General features: G+C 54.3%; 1 protein-coding gene across 1 annotated transcript in view; it reads right to left on the reverse strand.

Annotated features, from left to right (window-relative positions):
* Positions 1–799: 799 nt before the first annotated feature.
* Positions 800–18,811, reverse strand: part of MYO1D (myosin ID) — a 341,412-nt gene continuing 323,400 nt past the window's right edge. Inside the window, 1 exon segment of the mRNA XM_082707407.1 lies at positions 800–3,184. Within this exon segment, the coding sequence (XP_082563533.1) occupies positions 3,028–3,184 (157 nt within the window). The 3' untranslated portion in view covers positions 800–3,027.

Below are 18,811 nucleotides of genomic sequence, written 5' to 3' on the forward strand. Positions count from 1 at the left end.
GGTGCAGGTTTCCAAGAGTGAGGAATCCAGCCCTGCGACTCCCAGCCCACGACTGTGGCAAGAGTGAGGCCCTCTACTGGCGGTACTGCCAGCGGTCCTGGCCCCCTGCTGCCCCCAAGCCCAAGCTTCAGGGTTTTGGCCAGCGTGAACTTGAGCCTACCCAGGGCCTGCACCCTGTGGTCCTGCAGTGCCCTTGGACGCCAGGAAGGCATTTCCACCCAGCTTGCCCTGCGGGAGCCGTCTACTTTGTGACGGGGCCACCGGTTCTTCTCCGGGCCTTTCCCTCAGTCTGAGTCCCAGAAGCACATTCTTTGCCACCAAGGACAGTGAGCGAGTGGGGAGCTGGGGGCTGGGGAGGCTCTGCCCTCTCCGCGGGGCCTTGCTGACCTGCCCCCACCCAGAGCTCTAGGTTTGGATTCCTCCCGCTCCTTCGCCTGCCACCCCCCCTTGTCCCCAGCCAGCCCTCCCAGGGAGAGGCCTGCAGCCGCTGTAGGCTTCCGAGCTCTTCCTTCGCTGACTTCAGTCAACACCACGCCGTGAACTTTGAGTCTGAAGTCTGACGTGCAGGCCTCAAAATGGTGGAAAGACGTGCTTTGATTGAACTCTGTTGCCTCCCAGCCTTCCTGCTGGGTGTTCAATATTTTCGTTGAAAAGCCTCGGAAAATTAGCCTCCATTTTACCTTATTTGTGGTTAATGCTCCCTCCCATCCTCTGGGGCAACAGCTGACGTTTTACCAGCTGGAATGTCACAATGGTAGGTCTAGTTTTCAATAACAGATAAGCAGGACACTTTTAAAAATAAGATTTAATGCTTTATTGCTCTTGATGGTAAATCAAAATATGCTCTAGAAATAAAGTTAATTTAATGGAAAATAGGAATAAACGCAGCAAACCATAAAACTGCATTTAATTAGATCAAGAGAAACACTTCATTGCATACAATCACTGTGTCCTCCTGCTCGCCCCCTCCCCCAGCACCTGGAGGCACTGCCGAGCTCTCTTCCTGAAGGCTGGAGCCTTCCCCAGCTGCCACAAACTGGGACTTCTGCTAGGACATCAGGAAAAACTGCTTGTCGACTGGCCCTCGGCTGCAAGGGGCCGAGGAGCCCCAGGCAACCCCAAGAGGCAGCACAAAGGACCCCACCGCCCACCCTCCTCCCCAGCCCCAGAAAGGCACTCCTTTTGGCATGTTTCATTTTGGTGCGTCTAAAACATACATGTGCACATCTCTAGCATAAAGCAACAAGTTTGGGAAATGAGTGGAAAGGGAGCAGGCGCCGGCCCAGGGAGGATGGTTCCGCTAGTGTCAAGGTGATTGGCAAAACCCCGCGGCTAAACAGGCTGGTGGCGCCTCTGTCCGAGTGGGCAGCTGACCCGGCTTCCAGAATGAGAAAGGCTTTCTAAGGACCGGATGCCAAGAGGATTCTTTGTCGCAAATTGCACATGGTGCAAAGGTTTTGCGGTTCTGGGGGCCATGGGGAGTCAGGCAGGGGGGTGTGGGGGAAAACCGGGCTGCTTGTTGGGACCACCCGGCGGGTCGGCCAGGTCCTGGTGGCAGGCGCTGGGCCAGGCACGGCGGGGGGCAGGGTGCTGCGCGAAGGCACTAGTGTGTGTTGCCGAGTCAGGGTGGCGGCTTGGCAGCAGGGGAGGTGGTGGGAGGAGGGAGTGGGCAGATCTGTGGCATAAAAAGTGAGGAGAACGTCAGCGCGTCCCTCTTTTATCTCCCAGTGGTCTCCTCCCAAGCTGTGGGCTCCCCCTCAGCCTCCTCCCCACATCGGGGTGTCCCAGGTCTCTCCTTTTAAGTCTCCTGGCCTGGGCAGCCCGCGCTGCTCAGGGGCTTGGGGCAGCGTCCTCAGCCAAGGCTCAGGAGCGGATGGGTCTCAGGAAGCATCCTGCTGGGCCCAGCCTGGCAAGACGGTGGCACTCTCCTGGCATGAGGTCTGCAGGCCCAACCTGGGCCCCAGCTGTGGGGTTGGGGTGGGGAGGTGTATGTGGGGCTGTGGGCGGCATCCTGGCCTGGCCTGCAGTGCCAGGACCCCCCCCCCCCACTCTGTTTCTGTCACTCTGCCCCTCTGGCCCTGGTCCTTGTTCTCCAAATGTGTCTGAAACAGAGGTGTCAGAAGGAGAAAACTTCAGACCCCCCCCCCCCCCCCGCTGCCACCTGGAGTGCTCCCTGCACCCTAGAACTCCGTTTTCTAATTGGTGCTCCCGCCAGGAGTGTGGGCACAGCAGACACCATATCCGATGTGCAGCCCTGAGTGTTGCACACGTCACTGTGTGACTGCCATGGGCACAGGCCATGCAGTTAAGATGAGCCTTGGAGCACCTGCTCTGCTCTCCCCCGGAGAGGTGGCCTGTGGCCCGGGGCCAGGGGGCAGGGGGGCGTGCAGGCTGGCCCGCCAGCTGGGCACGGCTGTTCTGGCCAGGGGCTGAGGGGCCAGCCTGACAGGTGAACCTGCCTCCCTGATGGCTCTGGCTGACTGCTGGGGAGAGGGGCCACTGAGGAGCTCTGAGTCAGGGACACTTAGGGGAAAGGGGTGGCGGGCTGTGCTTATGGAGAGAATAGGGCTATATCCCCAGCTCATCTGCCGACGATTTCCCCCCAAGCCCCCCAGGGGAGCACGTTTTGGGTTGGGAAAACTGCATCCACCCCTTGTGGGGTCAGGTGCAGGTCACTGGGTTAGGGCATGCAGACCTGAACAGGCCAGTGGGGGTGGGGGGGTGGCGGGGGCCTCTGCCGACATTGAGTGGCCTCTGCGGGGAGCTGTGGTCCGGGTGAGCCCAGGGGTCTGTGGCAGGGCACCGGGGTCTTTGGTGTGTTGAGTGAGGGCTGTGGAAAGTGGGGGGAGAGGAGGATCGAGACCAAAGGCAGAAAACCAGCAAGAAAACCTCAGGGGAGGAGCCCTGGAGGAGGCAGAAGAGGGGCTCGGCCCCAAGCATGGAGGACCCTTGTGAGCTGATTTCTAGCGGGCGGTAGCAGGGAGTCAGCAAGTCAGACGGGGGCTGCAAGGCCTCCCCGGTGAGCGGTCAGTTCCCCGGCACGCTGAGGATGAAGCCGGAGCGGTTCTTGGTGAAGTCGGGCTCTGGCTGGTTGATCCGCGTCTCCACGGAGACCGTGCACTTCTTGCCATGCAGGCTGCACTGCACGGGGTTAGTGACGTTGACTTGAAGGTGGCGCTTCTCACTGGAAGAACCAGAAAGAGAAAGACCAGACAGGCAGTTAGCAGGCGGCTAGAGTGGGGTGAATGGCCCTGGCAACCCCTGAGGCCCACGTTGTGCCCAGCTCCTTAGGGTCAGGGGCATAGGCATCGCCCTCGGACAGGGTGAGGGCAGTAAAAGTCGGTGCTGGGCAGCAGCCTCAAGCCGGCAGAGAGTGGGGCTGCCACGGGAGTACCCAGCCTGCTGCGGGGGGACCAGAGCTGTGCAATGCGGCACCCTGGCCTGAGACTGGGGACCTGGTCACTTGGGCGGGAAAGATCAGCAGGGGGCTCATCAGAAGGGGCACGAGTTTCTGATTCGGGGCTACTGATTGATCAGCAGTCTGTGGCTGCAAGAGGGAGCCCTGGGAGGCACGTGGGGGTAGTGGGGGGACTGGAGATTCTTGCCTGTGGGTTCCGCCTGGCGAGAGAAAGGTCTCCCGGGAGTTCGGCCCAGTACGGGGCCCAGCGGGGAGAACCGGGGCTGACTCCCGCTTTCCCAGTGCCCTGAGCGGGCCCTTGCACATTCGGCGTCACCGAAGGCCTGCCTGCCCCCCAACCCCGAGTGCCAGTGCACCTGCTGTGGGCTGCCACGCCGCAGGCACTTCAGACGTCACCTCTTTGCCAAGCAGAGAAACATGTACAAAGTGGTGGGCACCTCCCGTGTGCTCATGCACAATGGCACGCCCCCACAATGACTCTCACACAGTGGCACCCCCCACACCGTGGCTTGTGCCCCTCGGCTTTCTCGGAGCCAGAGGTGCAAGGAGGAGGCCTGTGTCGGCTGGGATCCCAGGCGCTGGGTGGGCCCAGCTGTGTGCGAGGTGCTTTCCGGGCACGTGCTTGGCCTGATGGGAGGTGGGGCTCCTCGGACTTGGGACCTCCGCGCCGCAGCGGGGGCTTCCCGGCACCTGTCTGCACGTGGCCAAGGGTGCCTGGCTTGGGCTTCCTCCTGCCTTCTTCCTGGTCTGTCCCGAAGGCAGACGGTGGAGCAGGAGGAGGCTCGTGGTTATCACTTGTGGGCATTAAGTATCTAATACTTAATGTCTTGTCAGCTGCAGCTAAACCCTTGGCTTAGACAGATATTTTTAACTAGACTTGGACATAAATAGAGTCTGGCGGAGGCAGTGACTCAGGCACTGCTCTGATCCTGGGGGAGCCAGGGCTGTTGTGTGGGGTCTCGGTGTGGGCCCTGCGCTCCTGGTCCCCACTGTCATGCTGGCCCAGGGCAGGGAACGCCCCCCCGCCCCCGCCCCGCGCCCGTTACAGCCCTGCCTGTGGCTACAGATGCTTCCAGGACCTGGATCCTGCACCTTCCCTGGCTTAGTCAGCTTCCTGGTCCCTCTTGTCAACCTGGCACCGCCTCTGGGTCCCTCTGAGCTGGAATCCCAAGCCCTGGGGATGTCCCTCTTCTGGCTCTGGTAGAGGCATCACCTTTGCCCTTGCCCCTTATTGCACTGCTGGGGACAGGCCCTGTCTCCCGCTTTCTGCATCTGCGTCCCCCACCTACTCCATGGTACAGTAGTGTGCACGCAGTGGGTTTCTAGAGAAAGTCCTCAGGAAATGGCTCTAAAAGGGCCACATTCCAAACGGGGGGGTGGTGATGGTACTCACCAGTGACCCCCATGTTCTCAGGTTTGTACCACTGGGACATGCTACTTTCAGTAGGGTCCTTCTGACTCCAGCCCTCCCCAGCCCTGAATTCGGTGTCCACACAGTGCGGCCCCTGACTTCACTCTTCCTCCCTCTTTCGGGCTCTGGGCGTCTCTAGCATCTTCTCTAAACTCTCAGTGCAGGGGTGAGGCTGGTGGGAGATGGAAGAGCAACCAGTTATGTGGCTTGCAGAAGGAAGTCCCAACAGCCTAACTTCACCTTGTAAATGAGCCCCCTGGGTGGGGGGTGCAGGAGAGAAAAAGCTCCAGGAAGAGAACGGGAGCTCCAGGCTGCTGCTTCCTACGCCGGGCAGGGCTGGAAGCATCTCCGCTGGCCTTTCTAGCCGCCTCAGCCCACAGTCTGGGCTCCACTTCCAGAATGCGAGTCCCGGAGGGCAGCAAGGGCCCTTACAGGGCTCACGCAGCGCTGGTGTGGTGCGCAGGCCTCGTGTCCCCTGCTCTGCACACCGCTCCCTGCCCCCAGCAACACAACTCCGCCAACTCCAAATACTCATAACAGGCCAGGCTCTGTGAGGGCCGAAGCAAGCCCAGCCCGTGAAGTTCATCCCAAAGGGAAAGTGGCCAGACAGCCTGTAAAATGGGAGGGTTCTGCAAAGGAGGCCTGCCCCCTAGCAAAGGACTCGTCTCTATTCCCAAATTAAGTGACAGTCCGTGCCGGCGCTCCTGCTCCTTCCCTCAGCATAGCCCTGAGCGGCCCTGTCCGGATTCCCAGCCTGTCTTCATGGGGTGCTGTGGGGTGTGGGCAGAAGTGGGGGGCGAGGGGCTACATGTGATGGCTTTAGGACAGAACAATGTGGGCTGCAAGGAAAAGAGCCTTCTGGTCTTCAGGGCTGGGCTGAGCAACACCTGCCGGCGCTGTCCGCACGCGGCGACCGATGGGTGGCAAAGTGGGAGGACGCGGATGGAGTCTGGCGGCTCCTCAGTAAGTCACACAGAATTACTACCCCACAACCCAGCAAGTCCTCCTACTCCTGGAGACACATCCAAGAGACCTGGAAGCAGAAGTTCACACAACACTACAACATTTACCAGAATGATTACGGCAGCTTCACTGACGATAAAAAGGTAGAAATAACCCAAATATCTGTCAGCCAGTGAAGGGACAGAGTGGCATATCCGCGCAGTGAAATATCGCTGAGCCGTAAAAAGGAAGCACTGACCCAGGCCCCAACACAGAGGACCCTGGAAAACAAGCTGAGAGAAGCCAGACACAAAAGCCAAGTGCTGGGTAATTCCACTTGCAGGAAATGTGCAGAACACCTGAATCCACAGGGATAGAAACAGAGGGGTGGGGTATGGAGGGACTGCTTGAAGGGTATGGGGTTTCCTTCTGGGGTGACGAGAATATTCTGGAACTAGACAGCAGTGATGGCTGCACAGCACCGCGACTGTACTAACGTGACTAATGGTAAATTTACGTTCTGTGTATTTTAAACCACGATAACGAGAAAAAAAAGATTCCTCTCAAAGACTTATCGGGACTCCTGGGAGGTACAGCTGAGCATCCTATACTTGGTCTCGGCTCAGGTCAGGATCTCAGGGTGGTGGGATGGAGCCCCGGCATGAGCTCCGTGCTCCACGCAGGGTCTGCAGGCAATCCTCTGCCCCTCCCCCTGCTCATGCGTGTGCACATTACAATAAAATATTTAAAGAAAAAAAATTTTAAAAGATTTTTTATTTGACAGAGAGGTAGGAATATGAGCAGGGGGAGTGAGAGAGGGAGAAGCAGGCTTCCCGCTGAGCAGGGAGCCCGATGCAGAGCTGGATCCCAAGACCCTGGGATTATGACCCGAGCCGAAGGCAGATGCGTAACTGACTGAGCCACCCAGGTGCCCCTGTACAATCTTGAATAAAGGACAAATAAGAACTTGCCCTCAAACTGTGTTTTCTTTCTCATCTCAAGCGCAACCAAAAATGGCTCTAAGACCAGCTAGGGGTTTCTTGTGCCTGTTTTGGGGACAGAGCAGTAACTGGGTTCCAGGGGTGGTCAGGAAGTAGACCTTCTGGGAGCATCAGCTGACCTCTCTGGCTGGAGCTTGACCACACTAGAAATCTTTAGTGCGCTAGAGTGACTTCCTCATCTTTTTAAGAAAAGGCAGATTTTATAGATGGAGGCGGGGTGTCTCCCTCCAACGGCATGCCAAGCCCAGTGACAGCTGCCGCTGGAGGCTGGCGGCAAGGGGAGGGCTGCTTTCTTCCCCGTCTTCTGTTACAGGATTTAATGGCTCAGCAAACTCTGGAATTCGGGGACTTTCATCTTGTTTCATCTGTTCCAAGCCATCACTGCAGGCAAATGGCCTTTATCGAATTACGTTCCTTCATTTTGCATTTAGACGCTGGTCCTCATTAGGGAAATCCGTGGGTGAATGCAAGACCCCAGCAACAGGCGTCCCCGCGTGAGCTGTGGGGTTTCTTTGTAGGTCCTGCACAGAAAGGGGCAACCAAAATCTCCCTGGGAGCTGAATCGGCCTAGAAGGTGTCCACTCCTGTCCAGCCCGGCAGCTGGGATGGGGAGACTCCCACCCACCCAGAAACGAGTGGGCCACTTTCTCAAGGGCGTCACGGTGTTCCCCTCCAGAAGGGTGGTGGCCCCATTTGGATAAATGCACCCTAAGGGGGAGCATCGGGGGTGCGGGGTATAGTGCTGTGCCCTGGAGAGCACGTTCTCTGGGGGCCAGTGAGGTGTTCCCAAGTGTGAGGCTAATTCGACCTGCGCCCTCGGGTTTGCACACAGGATGTGGTGGGAGGAAGCTCGCCTTGCACCAGACGCAGGCAGGTCGTAAATAGATGCCTCTCCAAGAGGTGAAAGGTGTGGTCAGCATTTCATGCCGGACCCCCGGGGCCCAGAGTCAGGCCCTTCTCCATCTGGGCACCCCTAGGATACAACGTGTTAGCTTGGGTGGTGGCTGGGGACGCGCTATGGACGGGACAGCCAGAGCTTGTGTGTGCAGCTGTCCCTGTGCGTTTCGCGTCAGGAAGCAAGCCCCACTCTGCTGTGTCAAACCACACAAGGCTAGTCTTTCAAAACCCGGCTTTAGGAAATGCTACTTCTGTTTTTCTGAAGGGGCTGAAGGGCTACTCGGGTCGGGGTCACTTGTAAAGTGAGACTGAGGCCAATGTCACTGGTCTTGAGAGTGGGGTATCCCAACTCCTGGTCTCCCGAGTCCTGTCTGGGTTGCTGCTGGTGAGGCATGGGGTCACCATTTTTAGTTAGAAGAGAAAACTTCCCTCGCCATGACACCGCTCTCGGCAGGCAGCTTGTTCTGAGGCCCTACATCTGCCTCCACATCACTGAACAGAGTCTGCTCCCAGGTCTGGTGGGCAGAAACCCACGTCCCCCATTTGTGGCCCTGCCTCTGCTTTCTCCTCGCCGACCACCATCAACGATTTCTCCCTGGCCTGCTGTCTGCCTGGCAGCTCTTCCCTGAGCAGCTACTCTGGCTGGATCCTGGGCCCCGAGCTCAAGGTGCTCCCGTTCTTGACGGGGTAATGCGCACGGGACCCACAGAGGAGGGTCCCCTCAGCTGCCCTGGGCTTCCAAAGGTGGGGATGCCCAGACTGGCACCTAAGGAAGGACAAGGACTCCCACAGAAGTATCTTCTTACTCCTTAAGTTTTATCTTTAGTCCTTCTCCTCTCAGACATTATCCCACAGTGGTGTCACCCATGCCTGTGGTTTCAGTGACAGTTACCCAGTCACTGTCCCCATTTTGGCATGGGGTCCAAGCACAGATCTGCTACCACCTACCAGAGAACCCCCCTGAGCTGAGTCTTCATGTGTCCAATGCTGAGCTCATCCTCTTGGCCCCTTCCCCAAAACTGGCTCCCTCCTCTCATCACGCCTAGGACGGGGAGTGTGGTCATCATCTACCCGGTCACAGAGGCCTAGCTAGAAGTCACAAGTCAGCCTGGGTCCCTCCTCTCCCTCCACTGCCCACAGCGAGTCACCAACCTCTTGGTTCACTGCGTTTTCTCGGTCTCACTCCCTTGCTGTCACTAGTCCAGAACTCAGCCCCGATGCAGCCTCCCAACAGACTCCTCTGCCTTCAGTTTGCCCCCTTCCCCACCTTCACACACATCCTCCACATTGTCATCAGAGAGATCTTCTCAAGGCACAAAAGGATCCTGTCCCTCTCCTGCTAAAATCCCTTCAGTCATTCCCCAGAGCTCTTGAGAACCACCTGCCCCAATCCTGGGCTGAGCTGGGTGTTTCTCTGTGTCCACTGTTCTCTCACAGCTCAGAGTGAGCAATGGTGCCCTGCTCGTTCCATCGGCATGATGGAAGCTGACAAGCTTCCCTGATGGCTTGCTGGTAGTCTAGGGATATGAACAGAATTCCACATAAAATCGGAAGTGGACACTGAAGGAAAACAAGGATAATCTCCTGGAGTTAGAAGAAAGGAGGGAGTACGAGGCTGGGGTCCAGCAAAGGCCACGCCTGGGGACATGCTGGCTTGAGCAGGGGTCATGCCCAGGTCTGAGGTCTGGGAGGAGGCTGAGCCCCGGCAGGCTGCAGGATCTAAAAAGGGTCACAGGAGTCTACCTTCAGGCCTGTCAAAGTGGCAAAGGAATCACTGTGTGGGAAAACACACAGTTTTCCAGAAAAGACCTGAAACCTCAAGCTTTCTTCTTTTAACCTCTTGAAGAGCAAACCCCCTGCAGATCACCAAATGGCAAACCACAAGAACACCCAGAGGAAAATGATGCATTACTTGCAAAGGAAGAGTAGGCCTTCTCATCAAATGTGAAGAAATAATGAAAACAGACTCTTCCAAGTGTTGAAGGAAAATAACCGTCAACCTAGAATTCTATACCCAGCCAATCACCTGGGTGTGCGGGCAAAACAATGACTGACTCAGACACCAAGGTAAATCTAAATAAGCATTCACTGTAAATAATAATAATAATAATAATAATAATAATAATAATAATGAAAATGACTAACTTTGGGGGTTCAGTTGAGGATGGTTCTAAATAAAGTCCTGGAAAACAACAACATGACAGACGGGTTGGTGGTTCTCAGGGAGGGACTTGGGTCCTTGCATCTGGAAGGAGGGTGGGGACGACACTGATGAACTCTGGATTTCCTAAGACCTACACGGGCATGAAGAAAACGAATGGGAAACGAGAATGCTTAGCTGAAACGTACAAGACGGGAAGAAGCAGAAGGAAGTGGAAAAGACGCTCCCCTTTATCTAATGCAAGGGAGACAAGAGGGACAAAAGCAGCCAAGAAGAAACATGGGAACAAGGAAACAAGAATGTGGGTATGTAGACCCAGGTGTGTGAAGCTCTGTTAAAGGTGACTTTTTGGATTTGATTTAGAAATGCAGCTACAGGGCACCTGGGGAACCTGCTTCCCTTTCTCTCTCTGCCTGTCTCTCTGCCTACTTGTGATCTCCATCAAATAAATAAAATCTTTAAAAAAGGAAAAAAGATCGTTCTATTGCTCACAAATGCTAACCGTCACCCAAGCTTTCAGCGAGTTGTACTCTTTTTGCTGGTGGAGGGGTCCCCCCTTGCTGCTGGCAGCTGCAGACAGATCAGGGTGCTGGCTGCCGAAGGTCGGGGTGGCTGGGGCAGTTTCTTAAAATAAGTGAAGTTTGACTCTTCCATTCAGGAATGCTGTCTCTGTAGCAGGCAGTGCGGTTCAATAGCATTTTACCCACAGCCGACCTTCTCTCAAGGTTGGGAGTCAGTCCTCTGGAAACCTGCTCCTGCTTTATCAACCAGGCGTATGTCATGGCCTCAATCCTGTGTGGTCATTTTGACAGTCTTCACAGCCTCGTCACCAGAAGTAGTTTCCATCTCAAGAAACCACCACCTTCGCTCCTCTGTGAGAAGCAGCTCCTCCCCCGCTCAGGGTTCATCATGAGGTTGCAGCAACTCCGTCCCTCTCCGGGCTCCACTTCTCATTCTACTTTTCTTATAGTTTCTGCCACATCTGCACGGAAGTCTTGAGCCCTTCAAAGTCCTCTGTGAGGGTGGGAATCTACTTGTCCCAAATTCCTGTTAACATTAAGATTTTGACCTCTTCCCATGAACCACAATTTTTTTTTTTTTTAAAGATTTTATTTATTTGGGCACCTGGGTGGCTCATTGGGTTAAAGCCTCTGCCTTTGGCTTGGGTCATGATCCTGGGGTCCTGGGATCGAGTCCCACATCAGGCTCTCTGCTCAGCAGGGAGCCTGCTTACTCCTCTCTCTCTCTGTCTGCCTCTCTGTCTACTTCTGATCTCTGTCAAATAAATAAATAAAATCTTAAAAAAAAGATTTTATTTATTTGACAGAAAGCAAGAGAGAGCAGGATCTTCCCTGAGCAGGGAGTCTGATGTTGGTCTCGATCCCGGGACCCCAAGATCATGACCTGAGCCGAAGGCAGATGCTTAACCCACTGAGCCACTTGGGGTCCCCAATCACAAATGTTCTTAATGGCATCAGGAAAGAATGGTGAATCCTTTCTAGAAGGTTTTCATTATTTTGCTCTCTTAGGTCTGTCAGAGGAATCACCACGTGCGGCAGCTAAAGCCTTAGGAAATGTTTTTCTGCAACAGGACTTGAAAGCTGATATTACTCCTTGATCCGTCTCCGTCACAGATCTTGCGTGACCAAGTGCATTATCAGCAAGCCCCCGTATTTTGAAATGTATCTTTTCCTGAGCAGTAGCTCTCAACAGTGGGCTGAAGCTGCTCTGTAGACGATGGTGTTGTAGACAGATCCTGCTGCATTAGCCCCTAACAGGAGCATCAGCCTGTCCTCTGAAGCTTTGCACTGACTTCTCCTCTCTAGCTATGAAAGTCCTAGATGATGTTGTCTTCTGATAGACGGCTGTTTTTGTCTACGCTGAAAACCTGCGGTTTGGCGTGGCCGCCGTCAGGAAGGATCTGAGCTGGATCTCCTGGAGATCTTGCTGCAGCTTCTGCCTCAGCACCTGCTGCTCCCTCTTGTTGCTTCTGTTATGGAAAGTGCTTCATTTCTTAAACCTCATGAACTGATCTCCGCCAGCTTCAGACTTTTCTTTTGCGGCTTCATCCCTCTCTCAAACCTTCACAGAACTGAAAAGAGTTGGGGCCTTGCTCCAGATTAGGCTTTGGCTTCCGGGAATAACGTGGCTGGCTTCATCTTCTGTTCGGACCCTGAAAACTTTCTCCATGTCAGCAATCAGGCTGTGTCGCTTTCTCCTGATCCGTGCATTCCCTGGAGGAGCCCTTCTGATCTCCTCCAGGCACTTTTCCTCTGCATTCACAACTAGGCTGTTGGGTACCAGAGGCCTAGTTTCTGGTCTGTCTCCGCTTTCGACGTGCCTTCCTCCCTAAGCTTGGTCATGGCGGGCTTTTGATTGATGGTGAGAGATGTGTGACTCTTCCATTCCCTTGGGCACTTAGAAGCCACTGTAGGGTCATTCACGGCCCTGATTTCAAGACTGTTGTGACTCGGGAGGGGAGGAAGAGAGACGTGGAGTGGGGGCTGGGGAGGGCGGCTGGTCAGTGGAGCAGTCGGAACATACACATTTCCTTATTCACCATCTTGTATGGGGGCAGATCTTGGCACCCAAAACAACTGTAGCAGTAACACCAAACACCACTGATCACGGGATCACACTAACAAATAACAATGAGAACGTTTGAAATTGTGGGAGGATTACCAAAACGTGAGAGATGAAGTGACCAAGCGCTGCGGGGAAAAATGGTGGCCAGGGACTTGCTCGACTGTAAAAACGCGCTTGCCCTTCAGTGCAGGAAGAGAAGCCCAGTAAGAGGAGGTGTGCCCGCAGAGGTGCTTCCGAGAATTCGGCTTCCGCTTCCCCATCTCCAAGCCCTGAGGCATAGTAAAGGGAAACACGATGAAACAAGGAATGAGGAATGCGTGTGTAATAACCACCTCAAGAACGACCTCAAGAACAGTTTTATAGATACCGGTTCACGGGATTCTCACTACTGGGTGAGGGAAGCTGCATTTTCAGACGAGGAAATACGGCGCAGAGATGCAAAATACCCGCCAAAGTCACACAGCGCCATCAGAATTTGAACCCAGGCAACCAGGCTTGAGTCCGAGCCTCTGCCCCTGTGACTCCTGCCACTGAGAGTCACTAGAACATACCCGGGAGCTGGTCTCCCTGTTAACTACACGCTTTTGAGCACAGCCCTGCTGCGTAGTTTCCACCTCGCTGTGGAGAGCCCCTCGCGCGGTGGCTCCTCCAAAACAGGAGTTTCGTAAATGTCTAGAGAAAGAATGCTGGTTTTGTTTTTAAAGATTTTGTTTATTTATTTGATAGACAGAATTCACAAGTAGGCAGAGAGGCAGGCAGAGAGAGAGAGGAGGAAGCAGGCTCCCTGCTGAGCAGAGAGCCCGATGTGGGGCTCGATCCCAGGACCCGGAGATCATGACCTGAGCCGAAGGCAGAGGCTTTAACCCACGGAGCCACCCAGGCGCCCCAGAATACTGGTTTTTAAAGAGAGACATGCCTGAGAAGGTGGCTGGGACTCTCTGGGGGAGACCAGGGGCCAGCCTGGGGCACCTTCAAAGCAGGGTTGCTGAGAAGTGTGCCCCCGGCGCCTCGTTCTGAGCAAGGGTCTGTTTATGTGCAGGGACCTACCAACAGGCACGAGCGAGGCCCACTCTTCAGAACACAAAAGTCCCTTTGCACAGCGGCTCACGACCTCGCTTGGTCCATCCAAGCTCTCCCGCATGAGGTGCCGCTGGCCCGCTGCTGCTGAAGTTCTCCGGCGAACACGAACACTTGGACGGACGGAGTCTGGAAACACACACACGTATAAACAGAGGCGCGCCGGCGAAGGCTGGTACTGCTTAGCAGCGTGCCTTGTGTCGATGTAAGGGTGTCTTAGAAGGGGGCAGGGGAGGCCCTGGAGGAAGCGTTTTACTACCTGCGTCCCCTCCTTTAATCCTCACCCGAACCTTAGCAGGCGCTGACGATGCCTGTGCTGCGGACGAAGACAGGGAAGCTCGGCTGGGTCACGCGGCTCCTCCCAGCCGCGCAGTGGGGAGGCTAGACCCGGCCCCGGGTGTCGGTATCCGGAGGGAACCCCATCTGCCCAGTCCCCACGCTCTTCTAGTGCTCGTGCAGCAGAGGTGGGATTCCTCAATCCCTGGCGCTCCCCAGCCAGGTACAAAAGCTTTCGGAATTTGCTAGAAGGAGGCCCGGCCCGGGCTGGGCTGGCCTGGGGCCACGCCCCCCACCGCATGCGCACTTCCGCCGCTTGTCTGTTTCCCTTTCCCGGTGTTTGCGTCTCTCCCTCCTGGGCCAGAAGGTGGTGGTTGTTGCCACGCGCGGGTGGTTCCAGGCAGTCGAAGGATGGGGCGCTGCTGTCCTGGGGCTTGGAGAGTCTGTGCGCGGTTTTGACTCCTCCCTGGTGCATCCTGGGGTCTTGACTTTCCATTCGGAGTCCCCAAGGAAGACTGTTTCTCCCTGGACACCCTGGCTTCTGTTTCTGTCAACCAGAAGGTTCCTATTCTCTGTGTGTTGGCAGCTGTCCCCTGGCAAGGTGGAGCAGGGCATGGCCTCCTGTGGCCTCTGCACGCTGAAAGCAGCTCAGGGGAGCTCACCCCCGGAGGCCGGGGGTTGCCGCTGGCTTCTCTGATTTGTCTCCCCCCCCTCCTACCGTCGGAGACCGTGGTGGTGAGGCGGCTTCATTTTGCTTTATATATTTGGAATCTGGACTCTATTTAAAGGCTGCATCTCTCTGTCCCTCCCCAAATGCCCAAATTTATGCTCCATGCGAGGGATAATGAAGCCTTTCAAAACCAAATGGTTAGAACAAAACCATACCCGCAGCTCCCTCAAATATGTAGAAAGAACCAAACACAGAAGCAACAAGACAAAACACCACCAAACCGAACAAAAAAGCCTACCACAGAACAAATGGGACAGCTGCTGGGAACGGGGCTGCCTCACAGGCTGGGTCAGGGGGACACATGGGCCGTGTCCCATCATCTCTAACAAGAGGCCAGGTCTGAGAGTCCCTCTTCCGCGACTTTCTCTTAGAGCTCTCCCTTCTTCCCTTCTTTCCCACTTCCCTTCAGCTTCTTCTCTCCGTGCTTGTCTTGAAGGGGCTTTATTTTACTCAAAACAAAACACAAAACAAAACCAAAAAAACCTGTTTGAGAGTCTTTTTTTTTTTTTTTTTTAACATCTTTGGTGTTTCCTGCTCACATTTCTACTTCTGTCTTGATGCTTCTGTTAACAGCACCTCCAAAGTTAGCACCATCTGTGAACACTGGTGTTTATTTTCTACTCACATCGTTAATGAAGGTGCTAAGTAAGACCGGACTGAACATGCCCCAGGACCCACATCTTCCTCTGAACAGATGGGTTCTACTGGTTTGTCAGGGACACCATTCTATATCTGCCTGTTCAGCCCCTGAGGGTCAAGGAGCATTAGGACTTCAATCTGCGGTGGCTGTGGGTCACTCGACAGACATGGTAGTCCCCCATTTGCGAACGGAGCACTGAAGGGGGTCCCGGCTCCCCACAAACATACCAGGGATGCATGTACTGAAAGGACTCATGAAAAGAATGCATATACAAGATTAATTATTTTCACTGGGCTTGGCCTTAGAAGATGGCATTTTCTTTTTTAAGATGGCATTTTTTTTTTTAAGATTTTATTTATTTATTTGACAGAGAGAGACGACAAGCAGGCAGAGAGGCAGGCAGAGAGAGAGGAGGAAGCAGGCTCCCTGCTGAGCAGAGAGCCGATGCGGGGCTCGATCCCAGGACCCCAAAATCATGACCCGAGTCAAAGGCAGACACTTAACCAACTGAGCCCCCCCAGGCGCCCCAAGGATGGCATTTTTGAACAGTGTTGGTCTATTAATAAGCTCAGGAGTTCCTCAGCCTTGTCTTGAAACACGTTGACATCAAATGTCTGTCTGTGTCTAAGCCTCTGGGCTGCAAGATAAAGAATAAAACAGCTCCGTTCTCGAGGAGCTCACAGCCTGGTGGGGGGAGGCGGACTGAACAAATGGCTACCATCTAAAGTACTACGCTGGCATCACTCAAGGGCTGGGGGTGCGCACAGGAAGCACAGTGTGGAGGGAGGTGCCTAGTCCAAGCAGACGTGGAGGGCTTGGTGCAGCCTCCTGGCCTCTGTGGCCCAGGGCTCTGCCAGGCAGACACGCTCTCTGAACAAACCGGGCTCTCAGCGCCCTGATCGAGAACTGCTCTCTCTTCCTCACATGACTCTGCACAGACGTGGAGGAAAGCAGCTCCAGAACATGCCGCCGAGTCTCTGTGGGAGCAGGCTCATGGTGAGCCCAGGGGGCTTGCCCAGCATGGCCGCTGTGTCTCCTTCCTTTCACAACACCCCCCCCCCCCCCGCCCTGCCAAGCACTAACTGCACTTCCTCCCTGAAGCCCACCTGGCTTCCCCAGCACACACAGATCTCCAGAACCCTATAGACAGGAGGCAATGAACTGCCCCTCAGAGGGTGAGGAGGCCTTGGCCAGACAGAGATGACCCTGGAGCTTGATCTGAGAGTGAGATTTAGAGAATGCGGGGAGAATGGCAAGCATGGGCCCAGAGTTCAGGATCGAAGTGTGTTTGGGAGAGGGTGGTGGGAGCTGAGGCCAGCCAGAGAGGCTGGAGTAGATGACAGGCAAGTTTAGGCTTAGATCTGTAGGCAATGGGACACCCTTAAGGATTCTTATTTATTTATTTATTTATTTTGAGAGACTGCACAAGCCAGGTGTGGGGGGCAGAAGGAGAGGGAGAAGGGGGAGCAGAGTCCGATGCGGCTCTCTTACTCATGACCCTGAGATCATGATCTCAGCTAAAATCAAGAGTTAGATGCTTAACTGACTGGGCCACCCAGGTGCCCCTTTAAGGATTCTTAGTAGGGGAGATAGAGAATACTTTGTTTTCTTCTGTATGGCTACCACTGTCTGAAACGGACTTGTCTGACTCTTCGGCTGGCTTACTGTCTTCCTGTGGCTCCCGCCCCCTTCCCCAAGGTGAGCCCCATGGGAACCGGATCTTTCTGTATCTCCCGTGCCTAAAAGGGTGTCTGGCTTACAGTACGTGCTTCAAGAGTGAAAACATGAAGCTGACTGAGAGGAAGCAGGTGACGTGGAAGAGCGAATGGTGTGGGCATTCAGGGTGGAAAACCCGCTGGGATACTGCCAACTGAGGGATGAGGACAGTGCTTGGGAAGAGGGCAAAGACAGGCCAAGTGCGAGAGATGCACCAGACCGAGAATCTGGTGCCTGATGAATGTAGATGGTCAGCGGGGGTATGTCACGTTCCCAGCTCTTCAGCTTGGGTGTTGGGAGAGACTGAGACAAGGAATCTGGCTGTGGACGCTGCTGAGCTCGACTTCCTCTGGAAAATTGTCCAAAGGGTTTCACTACACATGGTGTAGACTCAGGGGGCACACACCTTATTGCTCTCCTTCTCTTAAGGGAAACCTACCCAGTAAGGTAGGTTGTATATCACAGCTGTTTCACAAATCCTACTCTATATGTGGACTTTATTATAAAACCGTTATTTATGATATTCCTGTACTGCTGTGCTCTATTAGGCAGATAAGCCTAGAATTTGAGAATCCAGCGTCACCATGGCAAGTACAGCGGCCCACCTGAGCAACCGTGCCTTTCCCAGCCTGGCTGCTGCTCTCCTCCATTCGGGGTCCCTTAGGAAAATATTCATTTTCCCTTAGGGAAAGCGTTAAAATAAAAAACAAAAACATATATATATATAATTTTTAACACTTTCCCCAACATTATTCCCAGCAATTGTTATTTGAAAATGTCCAAACTTCTATTTATTTATTTAAAAAAATTTTTTTTAAAGATTTATTTATTTATTTATTGACAGAGAGAGAGAGAGAGAGAGATCACAAGTAGGCAGAGAGGCAGGCAGAGAGAGAGGAAGGGAAGCAGGCTCCCCTTGAACAGAGAGCCCGATGCGGGACTCGATCCCAGGACCCTGAGATCATGACCCAAGCCAAAGGCAGTGGCTCAACCCACTGAGCCACCCAGCGACCCTTATTTATTTATTTTTAAAAAGATTTTATTTATTTATTTGACAGACAAAGATCACAAGGAGGCAGAGAGAGAGGAGGAAGCAGGCTCCCTGTTGAGCAGAGAGCCGACGCTGGGCTTGATTCCAGGATCCTGGGATCACGACCCGAGCTAAAGGCAGAGGCTTTAACCCACTGAGCCACCCAGGCACCCCTGAAACTGTCCAAACTTTAAAAACAGTATTCCTGGAATACTGTACCTTGACAGTACACCAGGATTATCTAGGTGGCTAGCTTCTGCCTTCTGCTCAGGTCATGATCCCAGGATCCTAGGATCCAGTCCTGCATCAGGCTCCCTGCTCAGCGGGACCTGCCTCTCTCTCTGCCACTCTCCCTGCTTGCGCTCTCTTGCTTGCTCTCTATGTCAAAGAAATATAATCAAACAAACAAACTGGTATTCCTAAGAGCACCAGTACAAATGACAAAGGAAAGACCAAAAGAAAAATGATAAGAAGTCTTGGCTTTGCAAATAGGAGGCCACGTTCTGTGAAACCGGTGGCCTATAGGAATCTGGAAACTGGTCAATGTCCCATGACAATCAGCAAATTACGTTTTACTGAACCGTTAGCTCAAGTCCCTGTGGAGGGGCTGTTTGCCAAGCCTGGAAAAAGTGATTTCTCTGGGACACCGACCAACTAACTATTCCATACGCAGGAGCCGGACATTCCAGCTGGTGGCAGCAGCTGGGAAGACACGGGGCCTGGGGCTTTGCAGGTTTCTTTGTATTTCTGGGAATGTCGCTTAATCAAGAGAGGAGACAATGGGGCACGGCGGAGGGAATGTCCAGTTTGGAATCAGCTGGTCTCAGGTTTGAACCCAGCTGTCTGGCCTGGCCGATCACTTGATCCTTGGAAGCCATTTTCTAAGCGGGGATAATTAACTGGGGGCAATGTGCTTCCTTCCAAAG

The sequence above is a fragment of the Mustela nivalis genome (genome assembly GCF_964662115.1).
Source record: "Mustela nivalis genome assembly, chromosome: 17".
In the NCBI taxonomy this organism is placed as follows: domain Eukaryota; kingdom Metazoa; phylum Chordata; class Mammalia; order Carnivora; family Mustelidae; genus Mustela; species Mustela nivalis.